The sequence below is a fragment of the Arvicanthis niloticus genome, chromosome 6 (genome assembly GCF_011762505.2).
Source record: "Arvicanthis niloticus isolate mArvNil1 chromosome 6, mArvNil1.pat.X, whole genome shotgun sequence".
Taxonomy (NCBI): Eukaryota; Metazoa; Chordata; class Mammalia; order Rodentia; family Muridae; genus Arvicanthis; species Arvicanthis niloticus.
Window position 1 is genome coordinate 8,596,452 of NC_047663.1, and position 24,924 is coordinate 8,621,375.

At 48.1% G+C, this 24,924-nt stretch overlaps 1 protein-coding gene across 2 annotated transcripts in view; it reads left to right on the forward strand.

Annotated features, from left to right (window-relative positions):
• Sdk2 (sidekick cell adhesion molecule 2) overlaps nt 1-24,924 on the forward strand; it is a 274,696-nt gene that overhangs the window by 143,298 nt on the left and 106,474 nt on the right. For both annotated transcript variants that reach the window (XM_034507500.2, XM_076935522.1), the window contains exons 3-4: nt 10,934-11,040; nt 20,434-20,581. In XM_034507500.2, the coding sequence (XP_034363391.1) occupies nt 10,934-11,040; nt 20,434-20,581 (255 nt within the window). The remainder of the gene's footprint in view (nt 1-10,933; nt 11,041-20,433; nt 20,582-24,924) is intronic.

Sequence of the window (24,924 nt, forward strand, 5' to 3'; positions counted from 1 at the left end):
TAGCAGCCCTGGCTCAATAACACTGCCAGCTCTCTTATTGAGGATCGATCATAGCAACATGGGGTTGCGGGGGTGGGCTCAGGGTGGCCAAGAGGCCAGGACTGACAGCTGGAGACATTTCCTCTGCTTATATAGTAAATGCCCCTTTGCAAGGGGGTTATGTGAGCCCATGGTATGCAGCATCTGAACACCATCTTCAGGGACCAGAAGGACTCAGACTCTAGACAGAGCTCCCTAGACATCTGCTTCCTAAGAGTCTGCCGGGGTTGGCAAGATGTTTCCACACATACTTTCCATCAAGTCTGAGGACCTGAGTTTGACACTGGGACCCACATGGTGGAAGAGAGTAGTTATCCTCTAACCTACACACACACACACACACACACACACACACACACAAACGCCTACACATGTGCCTGCATACAGTACATTAATTAATCAATAGATTCATTAAAATGTAATTAAACAATGTTTTAGAGCAACTGGACCCTTCTTCACCTACTACTACACACTAAAGCCTGTGACCTCTCCATCCTCCCTCCAGAATTCCCAGGAAGAGTTTTTCTTCCTGTGTCTACCTCAGCCTGGAGAAGCCAGCTGTGTTAGTCTCCTCTGTCTGCCATGGCAGATTATCACACAACGAAGGACTTAGACTTGAAGTCGTAGATAACATGGCATTCTCAGGCTTGTCCCCAGCAACATGCACACGCTCACACACACGCACACGCACACACAAACACGTGCGCACACATGCACGCACACGTATGCACGTGCGCACACATACACACCTCTTAATTAAGATCATACTTGCAGGGTCCAGAGTTAAGATTTCAGTGTCTCTTTTCTACATACCCTTATGTTTATTTTAGGTATATAGATATGTCTGTGTGCCATGTGTAGGTAGTGCCTACAGAGGCAAGAAGAAAGCGTCAGATTCCCTGGGACTGGAGTTATAGATGGTTCTAAGCTACCTTACAGGTGTGGAGACTCAAACTTGGATCCTCTGCAAGAGTAGGCAGTACTCTTGGCTGCTAAGATGTCTCTCCAGCACACCCCCCCCCCCCCGGAAACTCTTTTATAGAGACACAAATCAACCAAACCAAAGCATAAAGTAGCACACTTCCGAGCTCTGGGGACGAGCATGGACATCTTTGGAGCATCCTTGGTTTTCCCTACTCATCTAGAGATTAAGCACACGACAAGATGAGAGATGAGAGACATGGCCTCGGGGAGTACACTCATTGCTTTTCTTCTTGCTGTGACCAAATTTCTCAGAGTCACAACTTATAAGGACTCAGTTTAGCTCACAGTTCAGGGGATTCAGAGGGCACAGTAGCTGGTGGCTCTGTCTATGGTTGCAGTTTGGTGTACCTTAGTGGAACAGGAAGCAAGGCATCTGGGCTAGAAGTGGGGCCGGGCTCTAAGCTCCAAAGCTCCTGTCGTGGTGTGAGATATGTTCTTCATAGTCTTGTGCATTTGAACACTTGGTCCCTAGCTGGTGGCGCCATTCGGGGAGGTTATGGAATTTTTAGGAGGTGAAGCCTTGCTGGAGGAAGTACGTCACTCTGAACCGCCTTTCAAGTTATATGACCAGGCCCCACTCTGCCTCTTTATCTCTGTCTCTCTGTCTCTGTCTCTTTGTCTCTTTGTCTCTTGCCTTTGCCATGTCTTCTTCCTATCAGGAGCAGCTCTATGTTGCTGAAACTCTCAGCTGAAATAATCCTTTTCTCCATTAAGTTGCTTCGTCGGGGCATTTTATCACTGCGACAGAAAAGTAACTCATTTACACCCATCTTCCACGGTGCATTTCTTCTATGCTAGACTCTACCTCCTAAAGGGTCTACAAACACAGTGCCACCTGTTGGGGACAGAATGTTCAAATACATGAGCCTAAGGGGACATTTCACATTCAAAACCATAGCAGGGAGACATGTGCCAGTAAACAGGATGGTAAATTCAGTTGTGATAAACACAACAGCTCAGGCTAAAGAGGACCCTAGGGGAAGGCAGGGAGAGTTTCCGGAAAGGGCCCTGGAGGAGATGCCTTGGCTGCAAACATAGAGGTGTGTTCCAGAATGAGATGCAGCATCTGGAGAGGGAAACCAGCTGCTGTTGCCCAAAGCTGCCAGACAGGGGATTGTTCAAAGCCTGAGAATGTGTTGTTTGGGGCCTTCCACATGCTAGACACAGGGCTGGGTCCTCCAGAACCCTGAGGCTCAGCCCAGTTGCTGCTTGCTGCTGCCACCCATGATACAAAACATGATAGCTGCTGCCTGTATCCCTCTCTTCATCCTGAAAAGATCCAATCAGTATGTGCGAAGTCTCTACCTCTCCACATACCTATGTGGACCATCAGGAATGTGTAAACAGACCCTGAAGCCTTTCCCAGCATCTGCTTGTCCCCATGTCTTAAAGATGATACATTATTAGAGGTTCAACATAGAAAGAGACTCCATAAGATACCTCTGTGTGTGATAGTGTATATCTCATATGTGAGATTTCAAACAAGAATGTGAAGGCCATGAGGCCTCACAGTCTGAAACTAGAGACCCAAGAAAGATAGGTGTGTAAAAGTCACAAGTATAAAATCCTAAACTGGAGAAGTTTGAAACCAGGGAGGCCACTCTTCTACAAGTTCAAGGGCCCAAGCTCCAAGAATTCTATTGTCTGCGGCCAGGGGGAGGTAGACAACCTGGCTCACAACAGAGCCCATCTCTCCTTTGCCTGACATTAGCTTCTCCTACATCAATCCTCAAGGGCCAGGGAATGCCTAGTCATGTTGGTCAGGGTAGTCACTTTACTCCATCCTCCAGTTCAAATGTTGGTCTCTCCCTAACGCATCCTCACAGACACCCAGACTCAATGGATGTCAGCTTGCTGTGTGCCAGTTACCCTCAACGTCAGCTTGTCTGGGTTTGGAATTACCTAAGAGACACATCTCTGGGCACGAGGGGGTTTTTGTAAAGAGGTTTCACTGAAGGGAACAGATCCTTCCTGAGTATGGGTGTCATCATCTCATGACCGTCCCAGGCTGAATGCAAAGGAGAGAGCCACTGAGTGCCAGCATTCATCCCTGATTCCTGACTGCGAAGAGTGTGACCGACTGTCTCACATTCCCACCGCCGTGCCTTCCATGTCTTGATGTGCTGTGTCCTCTCAGACTGTGCACTGACATGAATCCATCCTCTCTTAGGGTTGTTTTTGTTGTTGTTCTTGTTTTGGGGGGGTTGTTTGTTTGTTTGTTTGGGGTTTTAGTATCAAATAGAGTTTATTCAGGGCATGAGGAGGGGAATTCAGAGGGTAGTAGAGGCAGAGAAAGGCAGAGAGAGGGGGAGAGTAGAGGCTGGCCTTGAGCGTGTGGATAGAGTGGGAAGGGAATGAGGAGAGGGGAGAGGGGAAGGGAAGAGCCTAAGAGATCAAGAAATCTAGAGTCTCTTAGGGTTTATTTTTCTGAGTATTTTGTCACAGTGATGAGAAAAGCGACTAACTCTGGGTGTCCCTTAGCCTGGTCAGGTTGACTTTGACAATCAGCTGTCAGCAGCGTAAGTTTCTTCCTGGTTCGTCCATAGTGAACCTCATCCCCGCATCTTCCAGGGCTCAGGAAGAACCTGCCATGCTCATGTCTCCTCATCTCATCATCCATCTGAGACCCTCTCTAGCCTCCCAAGGATTCTGACAGACCTTGCCTCCTTGTCCGGGCCCACCTGCCATCCTCCTCCCATTTCCTTCCTTGGATTCCTAGTCAGTGGGCTCCTCCCTCCCAGGCCAGACTGCAGCATCCTTCCCCAGAGCCCAGGCAGGATACAGTTGTGGGTGTCAGGCTCTTACCTGAGACACGTGAGGAAATTACAACACGGGACCAAAAGTGCCTAAAATAGAAGGGCGGAAATCACTGCTCTCAAATTGTCCCTCAGGTGCTCAGTGCTCATGACATCAGCATCAGACTCCCTGTGCTCCCCCCCTTTCCCTTCCTCTCTCGTTCTCTATCCTTTCCCTCCCTACTCCCCACCCCACAGCCCAACTCCATGAGCTAAGGCTTCGTGAGGATGCTTTTCATTTCAGCATTACTTTATCATCCAACAGGAAGTTACCACAGCTGTCTCAACCGGTTTTCTTCCTTGGCCCCCTTTCCATCATGGAAAGACCCACTACAGGGCGGCAGGGAGATGAGTCAGTTGATAAAAGGCACCTGGAGCTGACTTCAATCCTGGGGGCCCACGTGCTGGAAGGAGATAACTGACTCCTGCGAGTTGTCCTCTGACCTCGCAAACATGCACACGCACACACAAAGAAGTGAATACAAAGTACAATTTAATGTTTTTAAAGGGCTCAGGACAGGCTTCACACAAGCACTCACCATCTTATATATCCCAACTGTCCCTTATATTATCTTCCGGATCCAGTTCTTCGCCTGCTCAGAAAATCTCTCTCCCTCTGGGCCTGATGTCTCGTTGTCCGTAACCCCAGCACTCAGAACACTGAGTCTGGAGAACTGCAGTTAGTTCTGGTAACTGTTAGTTAGTTCCAGGCTGCAGAAACCTGTCTGAGAGCTAAGCATAGTGGCAAATGCCTATTATCCTGGCGCGCTGAGGCAGAGGCAGGCAGGTGTCTGTGGGTCCCAGGATAACCAGGGCTCCCTGGTACGACACTATATCAAAAAAGAAAAGGTACCCACGATCCTATGCGCAAGCCTGCACTCAGATCCACACATGCATAATTGATTAATAATAATAAATAATATAATAATAAATATTAATTATATTATAATTATTATATATTATATAATTATTAATTATATGAAAATATTAATAATAAAATAATAAATAATAATAATAAACAAAAGCCAACTCCATCTCTCCCTGGCCAGGTCCCATACATCTTTGTCCCCCATAAAGAGGCTGAGGACACATGCATTCACCTATATGAACATAAGCATTCACCTGCATGCATACATGTACATACACAGGCGTGCACCTACACACATGTACACACACACACATACACACACACACACACACACACACACACTATGGTGCTTGCTACTTGATCCCCAAAACCCTATGAGAAGAGAACAGAAAACCTCACCCCTGAAACCCAGCTGCCCAGCACCCAGCACTGGCCTTGAAACGTTGTCAGCCTCAGTTGTCCATCAGCAGGTGTCAGGCACAGGGTTTCTGCTGACCACCAATTGACCTGGTGACCCTCTGAACATGGTCTACATGAGAAAAAGAGGCATGCTCATGAGTGTGTGCACACACGTGTGCCTGTGAGTTTGCAGGCTGCTGGGTTTCCGGACCACCTGCGTATATACACAGCGGTGTGTACGAATGTCTGTGGGTGTGCAGGAGTACACTCTGTGTGTGGCATGTGTGACGTACGTGTGCACGTGCACACGCGCCCTTCCTCCACGTGAGTGTCTGGCATGCATCTCCAGGCATCTGATTTATTAACCAGGACAATACAAGGAGAGAGCGCCTATTATTTCTGGTGTCCGCATCAATTCCTGACAGCTTTGTGGAATTGAAATATCTTATTTAATGTGAGTAAGAATCATTTTAAATATCAACTGTGACACCCAAGGACTCCAACCAAAAAGGGCATCGTGTGCTCCACCAAGCACTGGAAACGACGCAGCTCTCGTTAGGCAATTATTTGCCTAGCTTTCTTGTCTCTTGTCTCTTAAAAATCCAATTATCTGTGGCGGTCCCTCCCCCACTATGGCTATGCTGGTCATTCTCCAACCCTCCTCTTCATCTAGGAAGAGTAGACTGAGGGGCGGGGTCCCACTGGGTTAAAACCAGGGACGCAGCCTTACAAACATCAGGAGAGCAGTGATTCTTGATGTGGCTTCCTGCCCAACCCAAAACCTCTTCCCTTCATCCTTCTGCCCCTCAGCTCCCATGGGTCAGCTAACTGAGAAAAAGCAAAGCCCCCTCTGTCCAGAAAAGCACCTATGCTCCACAACTGTGACAAAGGCCAAGGAAGCTCTTGATGGACAGTGGGAGGATCTCTAAACAGCCACAGGGCAGGGGCCCAGTTTGCCTGATTATAAAGGAGAGGGAGCGGACGTTTGAATTTGCTCTCAGATGCGTATCGAAGTTTCAAACACATGGTTGAGAAGCTCCTAGCTGTGAGCTTCTCCACATGTGGATTACGGGTCATCAGTGACCGGCAGCTGAGGTGTAAGGAGCGTGGCACCACCTACTATATGTTTTCTCTTTCGTTCTTTGAGTTTTGATTCATGTGGGAAAACTCTTATAATAAAATAAGCGAGCCTTTGAAGAGACTGGAGCTGGGTGGATCCACGTGTGCAGAGCAAGGCTCAGGCTCTGCTTCCTTGAGAAATCAAAGGAAAGTGACTAGGCTAAGGGTTTAGAAGCCAGGCAAGGAAGTCTGAGCTCTCCTGGTGCTTAGAACAAAGATCGATTGTATGACACCCTCTTCTTGGTCCTCCCTTCTGAGTTTCCCCATGTCCATCCAGAACCTTCTACCAGTGGCCCTTACGTTTGCTCTCTGATTCTGCTCAGGCTTTTGTGCGGAAGCTGTCCTGTGCCTGGAGGTGCTCACATCTAAGATGGCCACCTTCGGGCCCATTTTATAGATAGGGAGACTGAGGAGTGAAAGCTTCCGTAGCTCATCCAAATGAACAGAAGTGAATGTCTAGCCTGCATCTCCCCCTGCAAGAGAGTCCCAGCACTGTTCTCCCTCACCACATTTTCTCTTGGTGTGGCAGGGGCCAACAGGAGCTGTTCATTTGTGACATTTCATCCATGATTGCTCCTAGTGGACCTGACTGGCTCTTCTGGTTCCTTGCTGGCCAAGTGACCACAGGTGGATGGAGGTGTGTGTGTGTGTGTGTGTGTGTGTGTGTGTGTGTGTGTGTCCTGGAAGCCATAGCAGAGGACATGATGACAATAACAGATATGGTTATTGTCATTTCTGGGGCTGCTTATAGTATGTGCTGAGTTTGCAAACCAAGACACTGGCTAACCGGCTCCCTCCCAGCCCAGGCGGGGGTGACATGAGCTGCTTTCTGCCGCTGTGAATAGGGCTCCCTTGGTAGAGAGGCAGTGAGTAGAAGTGTTACTTTAAATAATGGTCCCTGCAAGCCTGAAATAGGTCTCCCAGGCTGGAGAATAGCATACAGGCAGTCAGTGAGAGGAAGGCAGCAGGAGTGACTGAGACAGAGCTATATCCGCACTGCTGGGCCAGGAAGAGCACCTACCCTCCACTACAGGAAACAGAAGAGCATCCCCCAAAGGTCAGGGAACAGAACAACAGCTTGTGCCCTTCCTCATGACTCCAGGTAGGGCCTGGGGCTGTCTGGCTGAAGAGAACATGGACGTCAGTCTTCAGCAGACATTGGGTTTCATTAAAGTTTAAATTTTGCCACGCATCACTGACATTGGCAAACAAATTCAGTTTGAATGAGTCCCTGGTGCCTTTTTTGTAATGTGTACTTAAATTCTATGCACAAAGTAGCACTTTTTAAATTTTATCCGTAAAATAAAAGCGACCTATGTACACAGTAAAGATGATTCCAGTGGCATAGAAAAACATATACTCAAAGAAGTACACATGTCCCTCGCCCAACTTCAGTCCTGGACTCTTCTCCCAAAAGAGAAATAATACATTATTGATATACCATCTCAAAAATATCTGTGCACCTGTGTGTGTGTGTGTGTGTGTGTGTGTGTGTGTGTGTGTGTGTGTGCAGGCAATCATACGTGCACATACAAATGAGTATTCGTGTACAGCTACACATGCAAATATATATGTATATATACACATATATGTATGTATGTTTGCATATATATAAGCAATAATAATAATGTCCTAATATGCATTATTTTTTAACTTGGGAATGGGGGACCAATCTAGGTTGTTTTTATTGGGTCAGTTTGCATAATCCAGCCATTAAAGATCTGATAACATTCCACCAAACAGCAACACCCACGGATACATTGTATCCTTGCTCCTACCCTCAGCTCTGAGGTTGTTAGCCCCACACACAACCTTGTACTTGTATTTTGAGTCATGTAACTCTCCTGTCTCCCTGCTTTGATTTCCTTTCCTCGCTCTGGGTGTCTTGGAGACTTTTCTATTTCATCCCACACAGGTGTTCTTCTCTCACTCAGGAACCCAGCATCATTTATTGATCTAATTCAGGTTTGATGGACATGTCTGTTGCTTCCTATTTCTCTTTGTTTATCTCTGCTATCGCAAGCAATGACACGGCAAACATCCTTGTACGTTTTTTTGTTTTTTTTTTTTTGTTTTGTTTTGTTTTTTTTCTGGCTCACTATTGTGAGCGTAACTAAAGAGCCACCTCCAGGGAGTGCAAGTTCTTGTCAAAGAATCTACATGTTTTAATTGCCGTAGATTTTTGCCCCAAAGAGTGAACAAATTCCCAGTGCCACCAACAAACCTACAGACAAGTGTTCTCCTTCCTCTCCCCTTCCCCTCTCCCCCCTCCTTTCTTCCCTCTCTCCATCCTCCTCCTTCCTCCCCTCTCTTCCTCCCTTTCCCTCCCCTCCTGCTACCCTTTATTCTTGTATTTTGGCAATCTAGCATGCAAATGGGGCTTGCTCTGATTTGTTTCCTTTTATTATCTTAGAAGCCAAGGATCTTTTCATGAATTTCTCAGCCATTTCTCATTATTTTCCTTCCCCTGGTGTCTCTTTTAACAGTCAGATTCCACTCTTTCCCTTTTATTTATTATCATTGTGTGCAGGACATGTGTAGGGAGCGCACATCTGCATAGACACATGTGGGAGCACGGAGTCTTCTCCTTCTGCCTTTACCTGGGTTCTGGAGACTGGACACAGGTCCTCAGGACTCACCAGGAGAAGGTGCTAGGCCTTTGTATTAATTTTTCTCTCTCCGACACTTGATAATATTATTTTCTGTTTTATAAAGTTTTCTGCTTGATTCCGTTTTCACCTTGGTTGGTTGGTTTTAATGATCTTGGCAAAGTTAAAAAGTTGACAGTCTTGTGTAGATTCCACATTTTTAAAGTGCTACTTGTCCATGGTACCCAAGAGTCAGGAATTGCTGGGTGAGATGGGAAAAGCCAAGGATGCTGCCGTCATTGGGAAGATGAGGATGATGGCGACAGTGTGGTGTCGGGGGAGGAGAAGATGGTAATCATGCTGATGTCGACGGAGATGACGATGATCATGGTGGGGGTAGCGGTGATGATGGTGATGATGTCATAACGGTGATGATGTTGGTAATAACAGTAATGGTGGTGTTAGCAACGGGAGGATGATGATGACGGAATGGTGACCGTGATGCTAACAAGGTAGCAATAGAAATAATAATAATGATGGAGTAATGATTACGGCTGTGGTGGTCGCAGTAGAGATGTTGGCACTGATGGTGGCGATGATGGTGGTGGTGACGGTGATGCGGAGGATAGAGATGGCAAAGGTATAATGGTGCCAATAGTGGTGAAAATGTTTATGATAACGGTGATGGCAATAGTGGTGATGATGGTTAACGGTGATTACAATGGCAATGGCAATTATCCTAATAATGATGGTAACCATGGTGATATGTTGATGATAGTGACAGCTATGATGAAGTAGTGATAATAACGGTGATGAGGAGAAGTGATGGCAATGGTAATAATCGCAATGGTGATGGTGATTATGGTGATGGTGAGAGCAATGATGGTGGTGGTGGTGGAGGTGACAATGACTGTGGTGGTGGTGGAGGTGACAATGACTGTGGTGGCAGTGAGGATGTAGTGATGGTGGTGATGATGGTGGTAGTGGTGATGGTGATGGTGATGACGGTGGTGGTGATGATGATGGTGATGATGGTGATGATGATGGTGATGATGATGGTTGTGATGATGGCAATGACGGTGCTGGTGATGATGGTGGATCCAGACCATGACTTATAAAACTGGCAACTCCTATGAGTGAGCTACTGCTTCCCAGCCTTGGCCTACCCTGGAAATAGATGGTTTTGAAATTGTCCACCAAGGTAGCTGGACAAACTCAAGGACCCTGAGAACTGGGAAAAGATATCAATGATCCTAACTCCTCTTTCTTCTGAGGACCCTGCTGGACCACCATTGCCTAACAGTGCAGAAGGAAATCTCTCAGGGAAGCCATTCCCATCAACACCAGAAAGTCCCCACGTGCCTAGCACCTCACTGTTAGGAGCCTCTTCACTGACCTGCATCCGTCCTGCCTCTCTGTAAAGCATACACATGCTTTCCGGCCACCTGCCCACCAGTGCCAGCTCTGTAGTTCTGAGGGCGACGAGTGCCTGATGCGCTGGCTGAGGGTTTGGCACTGAATCAGGCACATGGGTGAGAGCCAAGCCTGGCTCAGTAGGCTCCGTCCCTAACTCTACTCTGCAGCGCTGTATGTATCGTGAGGGAAGAGCTGAGAGAGAACACTTGGGGAGATGTGTAAATTTTCCTGCTTCTCTCGCCTGTCTCTTCTGATTAATACTTACAACACAGCTCTGCACCTGGCCAAAAACCAAATGTCCCTGTCCTTCCCAATGAGTCATAAGCAGGAGGGGACAACAACCTCTAACAAAGAAGCCTAGGAGGTGGGGCAGTGGGTAGGGAGGCATGGCCATGGGCAAGGAGGTGTGGCCATAGACATGGAGGTGTGGCCATGGGTGGGGAGGTGTGGCCACGGGCAGGGAGACGTGGCTGTTGGCAGGGAGGCGTGGCTGTTGGCTGGAAAGCATGGCCCTGGGTAGAATCAAAGACTTTAAACAGAATCCTACACAGCTGAGCAAAGTCCTGTGGCTTGTGGGGTGGACCACATCCTTTTGCTAAGAACCTTGCTGGAATCCCATATTCAGAATAAGGCGACCCCATGACCTTTGACCCTGAGCGGAACTTGACCTCCGCACCTGTGAAACCACCTACTTTACTTAATTGGCTCTCTCATCTGTCCCCCAGGTACATGATTACCAGCCTGGATCGCACCCACGCTGGCTTCTACCGCTGCATCGTGCGTAACCGGATGGGGGCCCTGCTACAGCGGCAGACTGAGGTCCAGGTGGCCTGTAAGTACAGTGGGGGATTGAGACAATACTCCTGCCTTCTACCCCTGCTAGCTCTTTCTGCATGGCCAGGCCAATCCTTTCTTGTTACATCTGGTAGAAGCAAGGCCCTGAGAGGGCATGGGAGCTCTATGATGTCACACAGCATTTCTCTGTGACAAGGCTGGGGAGTCAAGCACTCTCTGACACTTTGTTTCATAAAAGCATGACCTGACTCTGTCATTCTCTAGCTCAGTCAGTGGGAACAATAGTATCCTTGACTTAATGTCCTCCAGATTGCTCATCTGGAGCAATGATAACATAGTGTCGCCACGATCATCAAGAGGTACTGGGAGATGTCTCAAGATGCCTCACGCTATTGGGGGGGGGGTTTCAGGGAATGATGTACTGGGACTCCCAGAAGTACCAAGGGGGCAGAGGGTCATCACTAAACCTTCAGTGGTTGACCCCTTCTCCCTGGTGAGGCCCAGAGAGGTTTCCTCAGGTAAGGGAGGGAACAGTGTGAGAACTCTAGGTTCCCCGGGGATCACTACTACCCTGCAAGCATGCAGCATCCCTTCCCCAGACCCGATGCTTCCTGAAGGACCTGCTTCTTGCTGCAAAGGAGACACATAGTGGAGGGTCTTTTAAGCTGGCTAGTGACACACTGGTGGCCAGAGAAGTCTGGGAAAGCTTCATGGGTACTGAAGTTTCACAAGAAAAGCCGTCTAGCTCTGAAAAGTAAAGGGGAGTAAAAGGCAGGAAGAGGCAGCTGTGGGGAGAGGCTGCTGTGGAGAGAGGCCACTGTGGGGAGAGAAGCCAAGGGTCGAAAGTGCTCAGAAACCCCATAGTGCTGTCAAAGAGTTGTGTGTGATATTTAGAGAAAACAGCTACAACCAAAAGTGGAGGACAGGTCAGTCATAAACCAGCATTAAAAACAACTCTGTTCATGCCCTCAAAGCAAAGCCTGAATCCCAACACTGGATTTCAGGAAGCTGACAGCACTGGCTGGAGGAGGCCACAGGGCATCTTCCTTTAGCATCAGGCATGCCCACCTTGTGACATATTAACATAATGTCATTTACAAAATTCACTCTCAAAAACCATGCATTCAAATTATAAAAGAAACACACACACACACACACATCTCATGTTTGAAATATGATTCTGATTTTATGTTGGCCACATTTGTAGCTTTCCTAGGGCACATGCGGCCCATGAACTATGAGCTGGACACACTAACTTCTCATCATGTCCCAGAGTCCTGTGGGCTGATGGAGCAGGGAGGCCCCCAGAGAGAGATTGTGTTCCCAGTGTGCATGCACATGTGCACGTGAGTGTATGCACATGTTCAAATGTATTCATAAAGGCTGATCTTCTTTTTGGTTCATGAGTGTAAGGAGAATGAATATGTTTGTGTGCCAGCGTGTGCACATATACACGTGTCTTGAATACATATGTCTGGGGCAACCTGCCTTGATCTGGCAGTGCACATGTTTGTGCAGGTGTATCCTTGCATTGCATAAATTTGTGTGTGTGTGTGTAAATGTGTGCACAGGTGTGTCCATGAGTATGTAGCCTGTGCTCACAGGTATTTGTGTGCATGCATCTGGAGAGACATGTAGATCTGGCCTGGCCTGCTCTTTCATCTGATTGTGGGAGAGAACATGCTCTCAGTTAGTCAGTGTCTGTCTGTCTCTCTGTCTGTCTGTCTGTCTGTCTGTCTGTCTCTGTGTGTCATTTTATACAGGGACCTGGTATTTTTCCCAATCCCTCCCTCATCTCTTTTTTGTGTGCTGTGCTCCCCTGGGGGCAGCAGGGGCAGGAGAGAACCTGAGTCCTGTGACCTCAAGCAGCTTGTTCTCCAGTGGCTTTTCTAGGGACCCTGGACCTGACAGGCCCCACCCTAGCTCCCACCCCTTTCTAGAGAGGGCTTGTGACTTGTGTTCTAATGAGAAATTAATAAGGCAGCTGTCTAACAACTAATGATAATGGCAAAGTCGGTTTTTTTTTGTTTGTTTTTTTTTGTTTTTTATAAAGGACTCTTTACATGTTTTTAATTACAGCAATTAGGGGAAGTCAATAAAACATCTCTCTGACCCAACCCCTCCCTGGCCCCACTCAGAGTCTCTTCTTTGTAGTTTTAAAGTTGCCATAAATTCCTGCCATTGAGCAGGGAGAATGAATGGCCAGGAGGTTGGAAAGCTCTTCAGACTCAGGATTCCCATGAGCTTGTACCACAGTCAGGGCCTCTCTGTTCCCCTCACCTGCACTCTTCCCCTTCCCTAGACCACACCGACACAATGGAACTTGCCAACCCACCTCATCCCATCCCACAATGCCAGGCTCAACCATATAAGGGGCACAGCAAGGGCCTGCTTGTCCCTGGTGCCAGATCCACTTCTCTCGTTATTAGCGTGCTGCTGACTACTCATTCAAAGTGGGGTCAGGATCCCTCTGTAGTCACGAGGACTGGAGCAGTACTGCAAAGCCTCTGACTGGCCTGCTTTTTCCTCATTTTCCATCTACTGTATGAGTGTGGATAAAGGATGTGATAGCAGGAAGTGTGCAGCTACTTGGGGGCAATGTGACGGGTTTGTCATGAGTACCCATTACTAATGGCTGTAGCGAGCCAGGTGTAGTGGTACATGCCTGCCATCCCTGTGCTCAGAACTCAGGACCAGAGGGATGCCAGTGGCTTATCGGCCAACATCAGAAACATGGCAATATCCTACCTGGAGAAAAATTTAAAAAATAAATAACTGCAATTGCTGTAGAGTGTCCCATAGCATCTCCATCACTGTTCTAGGTTGTGATGAAACACAGGCAAGCTTCTATTCTACCAGAAGACTAATCAGTCTGTTAATATAACATTGTATCATAGTATATAATATAATACTGTATCATCCTATAGAAAATAACATTTATCATAGTATATAACACTATCATAGTATATAACATTGTATCATGGTATATAATATAACATTGTATCATAGTTTACAACATTGTATCATCGTATATAACATTGTATCATGTCATATTATATTATAATTATATATGGCCCATGAATGAACGCAATGTAGTACAAGAGAAATGGAGCCATGTGAGAGGAATTGGGGAGGGGCAGTAATGGAGAATGGCCAGTAATGATATGGAACTAGGAAGGTGGGTGTGCCCCATAGCAGGGAAGAACACCCCAAGCCAGGAAACAGCAAGTGTAAAGGCCCTGTGGTATACTCGAGGGTCTGAGGCTGGGGTGGATGGAGGAGAGTGAGAGAGCATCAGAAGAAGGAATGGGGATGTGGGACCTTTAAGATAGACTATGGGACACTAAGCTGTACTCAGAATGAAATGAAAGTTGCTAATGGCTGTGGCAGGGCTGAGATAGGATCTGGGAGAGAGAGGGGTATTGTTTTCATAACAAATGCCAAAAAAACACAAGGAGATACTTGGCCATGTGCACCCAACTGTCAAAATCCAGAGTCTAGCCAGACCAAGTGTGGAGGAAATACAACTATATAACTGGTAAACTGGTGTGATTTTGGAAAGTGGTGAGTGGCACAGCCTTCCAGTTGCATCTTTGGAATGAGGTCCTAGAGGCCTCCCCAGACCCTGTGTCCTGGGAGGGCCATGAGGGGCTGTGTGCAACATCAGCATCATATGATCCAGGGAGTTCCGGGCAGCTATAAAGATGACTGAACTCAAAACCAGGGTTTCAGAGTGAGGGGCACAAAATCACATCCCCTCCTCCAAGAAAACCACAAGAAACTACAGAGTAATCACAGGAGTGACTGTTTAAAATTAGGTTGAATTAGCCATAAAAAGCTGAGTAACTCTATTTGTGAACACAATGGGTAGGTGGCCCATTATTCCAAAGAGAGGTTAGCCCTGAAGAGGGCAGAATAGGATGGGGAGGCAGTGAGGGTAGGGGAACCAAGTACCAACAGGGCTATGACTTTTGTGCTGGATGCTGTGGTCCAGACAGGGGTGTTGACTATTTTCTTCAAACTATGCATATAATTATACTCATTTTTCGTATGCACGATCCATCTCACAATTTAAAGGTAAGTAAGTGCAGAGATGAAGACTACTCAGCAGTAGAGTTCTTAGCTTTTAAGCTCTAACAAAGACATCAAGAGTGAACTCCAGGCCACATCCAGCTGTGCCTTGGGCCACAGTCCCTCTGCTCTGGGGGAGTTTACCTGGAAGACTGGACCGGCCCTGCAGGGCATAACATGGTGGGCGGGTAGAAGGATTAGCAGCTTTTAGAGAAAGAACAAAGAGAGTGAAGAAAGTCCTCAGGAAACCTGGACCCAGCCTGTCCTCCCTTCCTCAGCCCAGCTCCTGCACTGGCAGGCTGGCCTCCTTAGTGGCCTCCCCTTGATCAGTTCAGCATATCCCAGCTGTGTGCCCAGGGCTTAAAAGGGCAAACAAATACAGTGGGTGCTGCGTGCTCGGGCCAGGGCTCTCTGAGCAGATCCTAGAGCTCTGGAGATCTGGGGCCTGGGAGTCACAGTGAAGTAGGAACTCTGTACAGTAGAGGGTGGAGGATGGGGTCTGTGTGGATAGAAACCAAGGCTAGCCAAGCCCATCCTTCCTCCATCCATCCTACTGTAAACATATATGTGTGTCCACCTACAACCATCCACACACATGTGAAAACATATCCAAGTATCCAGCCTATCATACACACATACTATATATATATATATACACACACATACACACATTCCTCCATATATACAACCATCCACGTATACATAAGACAGCCACACATACTCAATACAATCCATCCTTTCATCCATACAAACAGCACGTCCATGGAAACATAAACATATATATAATTCAATAATCCATCCCTCCATCCCTTTCTCTCTTTTCATCTACCCACTCTACCATCAATCCGGTCCTCTATCCATCCATTCACCCATGCAACCCTCTCCATCTCTCATCCATGCAGGAACCTCGCCTTGCTGACCTTTTGCTTGCTGCCTCTCCTTCTGTCCTACCTTATCACTTTTTTTCCTTACAGCACACACACACACACACGCATGCACATGCACACACACATCACACATGTGCACACATATGAGCACACACTTGTACACACATACATACATGCATGCACATACACACATGCACACATAATGCACACTTGTGGACACACATACATACACAGGTGCACACACACATACATGCATGCACATGCACACAATACACACACATACATACGTGCACACACACACCTAGCTATACCTGGCCCTTATTGATGTCTCAGTTTAAAAGATACCTTCCACACACACCAGCCTGAGGAAGGTTTTGCTAGCACTTCTCAGAGAACTCTGTCCTTTCCTTCCCAGCAGTTGTCGCAGATGCCACTAAACACGTACTTGTGGAGTTGTCTGCTGAGCCAGAGTGTAAGCTCAATAACCAGGTCTTTCTTCTCTTTAAAATGTTTTTTTTAATTGGATGAGTGTGTGTGTGCCCATGTGAGTCTATGATACCATGTGCATGCAGAAGCTCAATGGGACTAGGAGAGGGCACAGGATCCCCTGGAACTGGAGTTACAGATTGTTGTGTGTCAACATCTGGATGCTGGGAGCTGCATCCCAGTCCCCTGTAAGAGCAATATGAGCTCTTACTCTCATCAGCACCTCCACAGAGCCTGCCTGACACACAGTGGGGCTCCATTAGGAGCTGGTGGTTCTAGACAGAGCAAGGGCCTAGCTTTTTGGTAGGCAATTGCTTCTGAATACAACCATCTCCAGATGCCCATCTGTGCTGATCACCAAGGAGGAGGAAGGAAAGAGCACGGGTTTCTGTGGAGAATGTGGATCAAACACGAGGCAGGGGGGATGTGCAGAGGGAGGTGGCACTGTGCTAGACCCTAACTGCTTAATGTTGATCAGTCGCTTCATCTCCAGGAACCTTCATTTCCTCAAAGACCAAATGGAGCCAATAAAACAAGAGAGAGTGGAGGGAAGGAAACACCATTATCATGAAATTGCTCTAAATTGTTTAAATCTATCTTCTGAGTTCTGTGAAAAGTTTTTTTTTAAATAGAGAAAAATTATTATAAGAACTGAAATCAGCATGATTTATTGATGTGATATTTTTATAGATAGAGCCAAGTAATAGAAATTAATAAACAGCTAAAAACCTCTTATTTATTAAAATCTAGCCTGTCACATTATTGGAGACTGAAATGAGATAATGCATGCATAGTCTGTCCGGAAAGAAACTCAGCACAGGGTAAATGCTGGGTTCTCATTCTATTTGGCTGGTTTGGGATAATCTTTGTTGAGGAGGTAATGTTTACACTAAATCATGAAAAATATACAGGATTCCAGCATTTTAACGCTGAAAATATTAGATATACTTATTTGGCAGTTTTATACACTCTTCCCGTCTCTGTGGTGGCATAACAAATGACCCCAAGACACCACAGTGCAGAGCAATATTTTAATGTTCACGCGGTCGGTGAGTCTGGAGTCTGGACAGGGCACAATGAGGACAAGATACAGCCTGTCCTGCTTGGTGGCAACTGAGATCTCTGTAGTGGACAGGCTGCAGGTGAATTCACAGGTTTTGTCTAGGAATCCAGTGGTGGTAGCAGCCACCTAAGCACCTCCATTTTCCTCCAGCAAGGTGTTCCGATGATGCACACTCACTCGAGCTTCCTCACAACATGGTGGCTGGATTCTAAGGGCAGGTATCTGCCAAGTAGAACCAGGTAGATGTCGTCTCCTTCGAGTAACTTCAACTTTAAAACCACAGCGCATTGCTCCCAGCATGTTCTATTGATAGCGTAGTCTCAAGCACTCAAGACTCAAGGGATACGTGGGAGAAGTATGAGTCACACTATAACAAGAGCATGTGGGAAGGGGGATAAATATTGATTCAGGCACCTTTGGGAAGATGCAATCTGGCATATACACACTGTCTCACTTCCTCAGTACAGCTCCTGAGGAAGGTACCCTTGTGTTTTGCTTTTACAGGAGAGGGGAAAAAAATAGTTCCAGGAGGTCAAGGGTCAAAGTCCTGTGGCCACATGGGGCTAGGATTTGAACTTGACCCTTGAAGTCTCCAAACATTTATGGTGCCTGCTAAAGTTAAGACAAGGATCTGTCAGCGTCTCTTTTCTTTTAAAACACTAAGTTGGTTCCATTACGCAGGATGTTGGAGAGTCAAAGTACTGTGCAGAGCTGTAGCTCATCCGGTGGCTTCTAGGCAGGTACCTAGCAAAAGCAAAGACTAGCTGTGGGAAGTAGGGCATATGTCACTCAAGGCATCGAGATACAAGCATCAAAGCAAGCAAGGCTGCTTTAAGTGAGACACACACACACACACACACACACACGCTCACACCAGGGCAGTGTATAGGACATGGGTTGGGTGATGTAGACTGGGAATCAGTAACACTGGGGAGGGGGAGTGCTTGGTCCATGAAACAGCTCCCAAAGGAAGGCACCAAGGAGTTTGTGGGGAACCAGGGAAAGAACCAACAATAACTCCAAGGATTTGAGCTCAAGTGATTGGGACAAAGGGATGGACAATAAACAGCACAATAAGTAGGGCTTGTTGAGCAGGTAGCAAGGTCTCCCTACCCACCCCCCACCACCACCATTCACCCCATCTCACCCCCCAGCAGACTGCTGGGGATGGTGCCTTGGAGCCCAGGGAAGAGCTGGAGCTGGAAACACGAAAGTTGTTCACAGAGAAGTCACAGTCACGGATAGATGAGCCACCACTGGGTCAGGGTGGCTAAGAAGGTCATGTCCAGGAGAACATGAGTATGGATGTGAAAGCTTTACATCCAGGCATGCTGCAGCATCTGCAAACAATGGAATCGGGACCTAGAGGCCCAGGCCTGTTTCACGGGGTCTCCCATGACCTGGGAAAGTGGGTAGTAGGGAGTATCCTGATGGCTCACCAAGTCCCCAGTGACTCTGCCTGTGATGGGATAGAAGAGCCCAAGGCTGCCTTCAGCCAATACACCAGTCCTCAAACTTGGCTGGTGCCTGAGACACCAAAAAGAAATACTGGGACCGAAATCCAACCCACTCCAGCTTCACCTCTGGAAAAACAAGAGGTACTAAAGGAGACCCTGAACCACTGGGAGGACCAGGTTGGTTGAGGACAGGAAGAAGAGCCCATGGTGTTAGGAGTTGGCAGCTTCTTTCTCAGTAGGACATGTGTGTCTTTGTGTCCCTGGGTGAAGGAGAAACTAAGGCTCTAGAAGCCATAGTCTGAACTCCCAGTACATATAGGCCTACTGGTCTGGCAAGCCTAGGTCTAAGCATGTCACAGTCATAGATTAGAGGCTGGTGTGGGGACGAACTGGGATATCCCCATCCACATGCCAAACCAAAGAAATGAGAAGCTTTGGAGCTAGGGATCCCAATAGCATTTTATAACTCTGGAACTCCCCATAGACAGCCAAGCAGTGTTGTCACAGGTGAGCATGGGTGCTCATCGCTGATCAGACAGGTTCAGGACCTCCCTCTGCGTGTCTCAGAGCATCCAGGGTACCTCATGCATCCCACTTGGAGTCTCAATGATACACATTCATTGTCAAGCTGAAGGAAGCCCAGTTATTCCCTCCCATAGTTCACTCAAAGATGCTGCTGTGGGAGCTGGTCCCTTCACTCCAGCCCAGGGCAAGCAAGCAGGCATGGGACAAGAAGCCACACCCCTCTGTTTTCCTCCTAGCTCACAGAGGAGCAGGGCCAGGAGCAATGTCTCCACTTATCTGCCAAGGGCTGGGCAGGCTTTAAAAAGAGCAGTGGAGTGTTTATGTTCAGAGAAGCACGTGTGGATGTGCACCCTTCCCTCTGCCTAAGGGCACAGAGGTCCAGTCCCAAGACTCCACAGCCTAATCCCCTGCTGTACTGAATTAGTCCCGCTGGATAGGGAAGGGGAAAGGGCAACCTAATTCCAGAGCTCAGGGTCTGAGTTCAAATCCTGGCTCTGTTCCTTGCTAGCGGTATGACCTTAGACGGGTTAATTAACTTAGCTGAGCCAGTCTGAGCAGGTTTTTCCCATTGTAAAATGTGTGAAATAATGATAACCCTCTCATGGCTGTTAGCTAAATCAATTGAGTCAAGGATACGTGGGTCCGAATTACACAAAAGCTAAATGTCAAAGCAGGACACACCACACAGACTACCAGTAGAAGTGTTCACTGCCATGCCCTGTGAGAGACTGTGTCATCTATGATGTCAGACTATATTCATAGCTATCCTAGGATGCATGCGGCCAGGGGAGGACACAGGTTGGATTCACCTGATGGGATGTGGAACACTTCAAGAGAGGTGGCTCTTCTTCATGGTCATTCTCTTGACAACAGTCTCTCTCTGCCAGCCAGTCCCTGAGACCGGACTGACCTTCTGACCTCTGCATCTCCCCTCCCTACAGACATGGGGAGCTTTGAGGAAGGTGAGAAGCACCAGAGTGTGTCCCATGGAGAAGCTGCTGTCATCAGAGCACCTCGAATTTCCAGCTTTCCCCGGCCACAAGTGACCTGGTTCCGTGACGGACGCAAGATCCCACCCAGCAGCCGCATGTAAGAAAGGCCCTGCTCTGGCTAGACTGGGGGACAAGGTCTGGGACCAGATGGAGTCTCCAAATGCAAAGGCGGGCCCTTCCTAGAGAAACTTCCCAGTGGTTCTGTAACACACAGCCAGCTGGGCGCTCCCCTGGGTGGTGAGAGAAGGTTGGTTTATGAGGGGTTTTCTTGGAATATGCGTGCAAGAACCAGGGCGTTGCCTCCACACACAACCTGAGAGTATGTCTGCTCCCAGAGGATTTAAGACACTCAAACATGCCCATGCAAAGGCACTGTTGCCATAGTAACAGGCCCAGGACTTGGGCCATGACAGGGGTGGGTGTGTGCAGGTGTTTATGTTTGGCGGGTATGACCAGGCTTGCTCTGTGTGTGTTTGGACTGCAAGGAGTTGCTGTGGCCAAGGAAGGCTGGAGTAGACACACACAGTCCTTTCAGCATGCACAAAGACCCTTCTGTCTTCCCCTGGCCTCGACTGTGGGCTTAGCGGTGAAGCCAGTACCTTTCACACACGCCCCACCCGGCCCCCAGCAGGTCTCAACAGATACTATGCTTTCCCTGAGTTGCCCACTGTCCAGAGCTAGCCCAGGCTTTCCTCTCAACTGCTCCCTTCACCAGAGAAAGGCTATCTTCTCCCAATCTGCCCCGCCCGGCTACAACTTGCAACCTGGGCATACTACACGGAGTTCCCCGGGCCCCTCCACCTTAGTCTGTAGGGAGCAGAGGGAGATGGGGACAGGTTTGCCTTTGGGAAACACAACGATGGTAGTATAGTCGTATAGCAACTGCAGAGGGTGTAGGATGGAGTTTAGTTCTTAGGACTGTACTGTGCACGCACGCACGCACGCACGCACGCACGCACGCACGCACGCACGCGTCCCCTGCTGCAGCCTGTGAGGAAAGAGGCTCTCTGTCTTGATCCCTATCTATCCCAACTTCATTGCTCAGTGCTCAACCCTCACAACAGCGCTATGCGGCAGCTGACTTTATCCCATAGTAGCTATAAACCTGAGGTTTAACTACTTCTCCACATCCCTCCGAGCTGCCGAGTCGAGATAATCCGTGCCTTCTGTGAAACATATGTGCAGGCAAGCACACAGACACAAGTAAGCCACTGTGTTTCCTAGAGCTGGTCCTGACACAGCCAGTCTCAATCTGGCCCCCCATGGGAGGTTTGAGATGAGCCAATCCTCTGCTTCCATTTAAATGAGATGCTCTTTGGCTGTCAGAATTTTTTTGAAAGTTCCCTGTTTGATTCCACTGTGCAGCCAGAACTGAAAACCATCCTCTTTTAGAGCTGGGCTTCATGGCACACACCTTTAATCCCAGCATTTGGGAGGTTGAGGCAGGCAGATCTCTGAATTGGAGGCCAGTCTGGTCTACAGAGTGCGTTCCAGGATAACCAGGGCTACACAGTGAGACACTGTGTTGAAAAACACAAAGAAGTGAAAGAAAAGAAAAACCATCCTCAGTATGTATCAGCCATCTACAGCCACAATGTAGCTGTGTAACAAACATCTCAATAGATTGGTAAGGAACATTTGCTGTGTTAGGAGTGTGAAAAATTGGTGGTTTAGGTTGGTGCCCTGGCGAGGTGCTCCTCATGGTTGGGCTCATTTGTCTAGGGTTCTCTCTCTCTCTCTCTCTCTCTCTCTCTCTCTCTCTCTCTCTCTCTCTCTTTGTTTTGTTTTGAGACAAGATTTCTCTGTGTAGCCCTGGCTGTCCTAGAATTCACTCTGTAGACCAGGCTGGCCTCAAATTCAGAAATCCACCTGCCTCTGCCTCCCAAGTGCTGGGATTAAAGGCATGTACCACCACTGCCTGGCTGGGGTTGTCTCTTATTGACTGTCCTGGGATGGCCTGTTGCTTGGTGGCAGGTCATTCGACCATGTTCCATGGGCCTCATCCTCTAGTCGGACAGCCCCATCATATTCTCTGAATGTGTGAGAAGAAAAAGAAAGGAAAGACACACACATCAAACCCCCACTCACTTCCCAATGGCAGAAGCCATGACATGCAGAACTCACTAAGCCGTCAGTTTCTTCATAAACAGATGGCCAGCAGACAGCATGAGGCATGGGTACCCAGCAAGGTAAAGGGCAGAGTGTCTGCAGGTGAACAGGTGGACAGCTACCCAATGAGTGTGCCCCCCACTTAGACCTAAAACTCAACAAGGCCAGTTGAATGGATCACTCAGCGTGCAGATATTGACATCACACTGTGGAAGGGACATGTTCTGCCACACAGGCATTGGGACATGTCAATGAATCCCAATCCCATTCTAACTCCATTTTTGAGTGTAGCTCTTGGACCCCAGGTGTATCCATGAAGGCATCCTACAGGCTAATCAATTGGCATGGCTGCATGGAGCTCAGAGCTAGAAACAATTCTGAGGCTCCATCCACACTTGTGGGAAAGAACATCATGGTTTGACTAGTACTGTCTGCCCTGGCTTTGAAAGAAGGCACATTTGCAGAGGTAGATGAATCCTGAATCCTTTGCTTCAGGCTCTCTCCTAGGGTCACTTTCCCATCCTCCACCCTACCTGTTTCTCAGGCCAACAGGCTAGAACAACCTTGGCCTGCACGGGTGCGTGCGTGTGTGTGTGTGTGTGTGTGTGTGTGTGTGTGTGTGTGCATGCGCGCATGTATACTACTCTCTCTTTGTGACTGCTCCCGCCCATTTTCATAAACACGTCCACCAAATTTGTGATGAAGCACTGGAGTGGTTTCATTTTGGTAATTACAGTGAATTAATATTCATAGGTGAGCAGGAAGCTCCCTGGAAGCAAGTCCCCTGTGTCTGTGTGCCGGTGCTCAGTATCTGATAAGTGCGTCAACCGGCAGGCTGTGCACAGCATGAAAGGCTCCACCATCTACAGAGTCTCTCTCACCACGGGGCAGGGATGCAGATTGGCCCCAAGCCCGCTGTTGAAAGGGGACATGATTCCTAACAGAGTCACACACTGGGAGCTCAGGGCACACTCTAGGATGGCTTACTCTCTCCTTAATTAAATTATGAATCCATTACTCTCAGAGCTGAGAAAGGGGATACTGAATGAGAGAGCAACACATTGGAGGCAGAGCTAGGACCTGCCAATCATGGGGAACCGGAAGAAGAGTAGGACCCAGTCCCTCCTAGAAAGCTATTGATGAGTCTTGCTTTCGGTGCCCCACTCAGAGTTCCTCTTCTCAGCTTCTCTCAGCGTGAGCACGTATATGGTGCAGCAGGGCTGGATCCCGTGGGCATACTGGAAATGAGGCATTGCATCCTTCCATGGTTGCCTAAAAAGGGGACAGTCAACATACACAGGGCTGGGAAGCCCAAAGACTTCCTTTCCCTCCTGACAGGATCAAAGTAACAAGTTAAAAAGCCTCTATCTCTCATTCCACTCCATGTCCAGAACTTGAACCCCACACCCTATGGCTTCCCATACCCTGTGGCTCTCAGGATCCATGTCTTCTAGGCTAGAGTGCCGGGACAGGCAGTGCCAGCCACAGCAACCAGCAGACCATATTCCAGTGAGCTGAAACTACAGAAGGAAAGGTTTTTACCCATGCAAGTTCTGACCCAGAGCTATGAACAGGAAGATGGCTTCTAGACACAGTCACTTGAAATCTGGGTCACTAGAGCTCTGCTGTCACCAAAACTGGTCCCCAAAGTCACCCTGCTCCAGCAGAAAAAAAGGAACTACTCAAAGATGATACAGGAGCTCCCGTGATCTGAGATTAGAGGTGTCCACACAGCCCATCCCCTGCAGATGAGGAAGATGCAGAGCTGTACCTTGCTGCCCAGCCTCCTCCAGGAGAAGCAGCTTAAGGCTCCCCTTCAGACAGCTTTACACAGTGTCTTAGTCCACTTTCCATTGTTAACTGTACCAACCTACTGTCTGACTGAGTTATAAAGGAGGGGAGCTGTGTTTTGGCTCCTGACGCTGAGGGTCCACGTTCAAGGGCCCTTAGCTGGTCCTGACCTTGCTGTTAGGGTCATGAGGTGGTACAGGGTATCATATGACTACAAACATAGCATAGGAGTGAGTGTGTGCATGCGTGTGTATGTGTGTGTGTGTGTGTGTGTGTGTGAGAGAGAGAGAGAGAGAGAGAGAGAGAGAGAGAGAGAGAGAGAATGATGAATGAATGAATGAATGAATATCATGGGGATATGCCCTAATGACCTCACCCAGAGCCCTCAAGTCCCACATTTAAATGCCAAGGTCAGGAAGTCCCTCACCTCTTTCTTCCTCATAATGGGAATCAGACTCATTTCAACGCAATAACACTGGGGAAGACATTCAAAGCAACACCCAGGCCATAGCACTCAGCATCCCACATGGACATTCACAG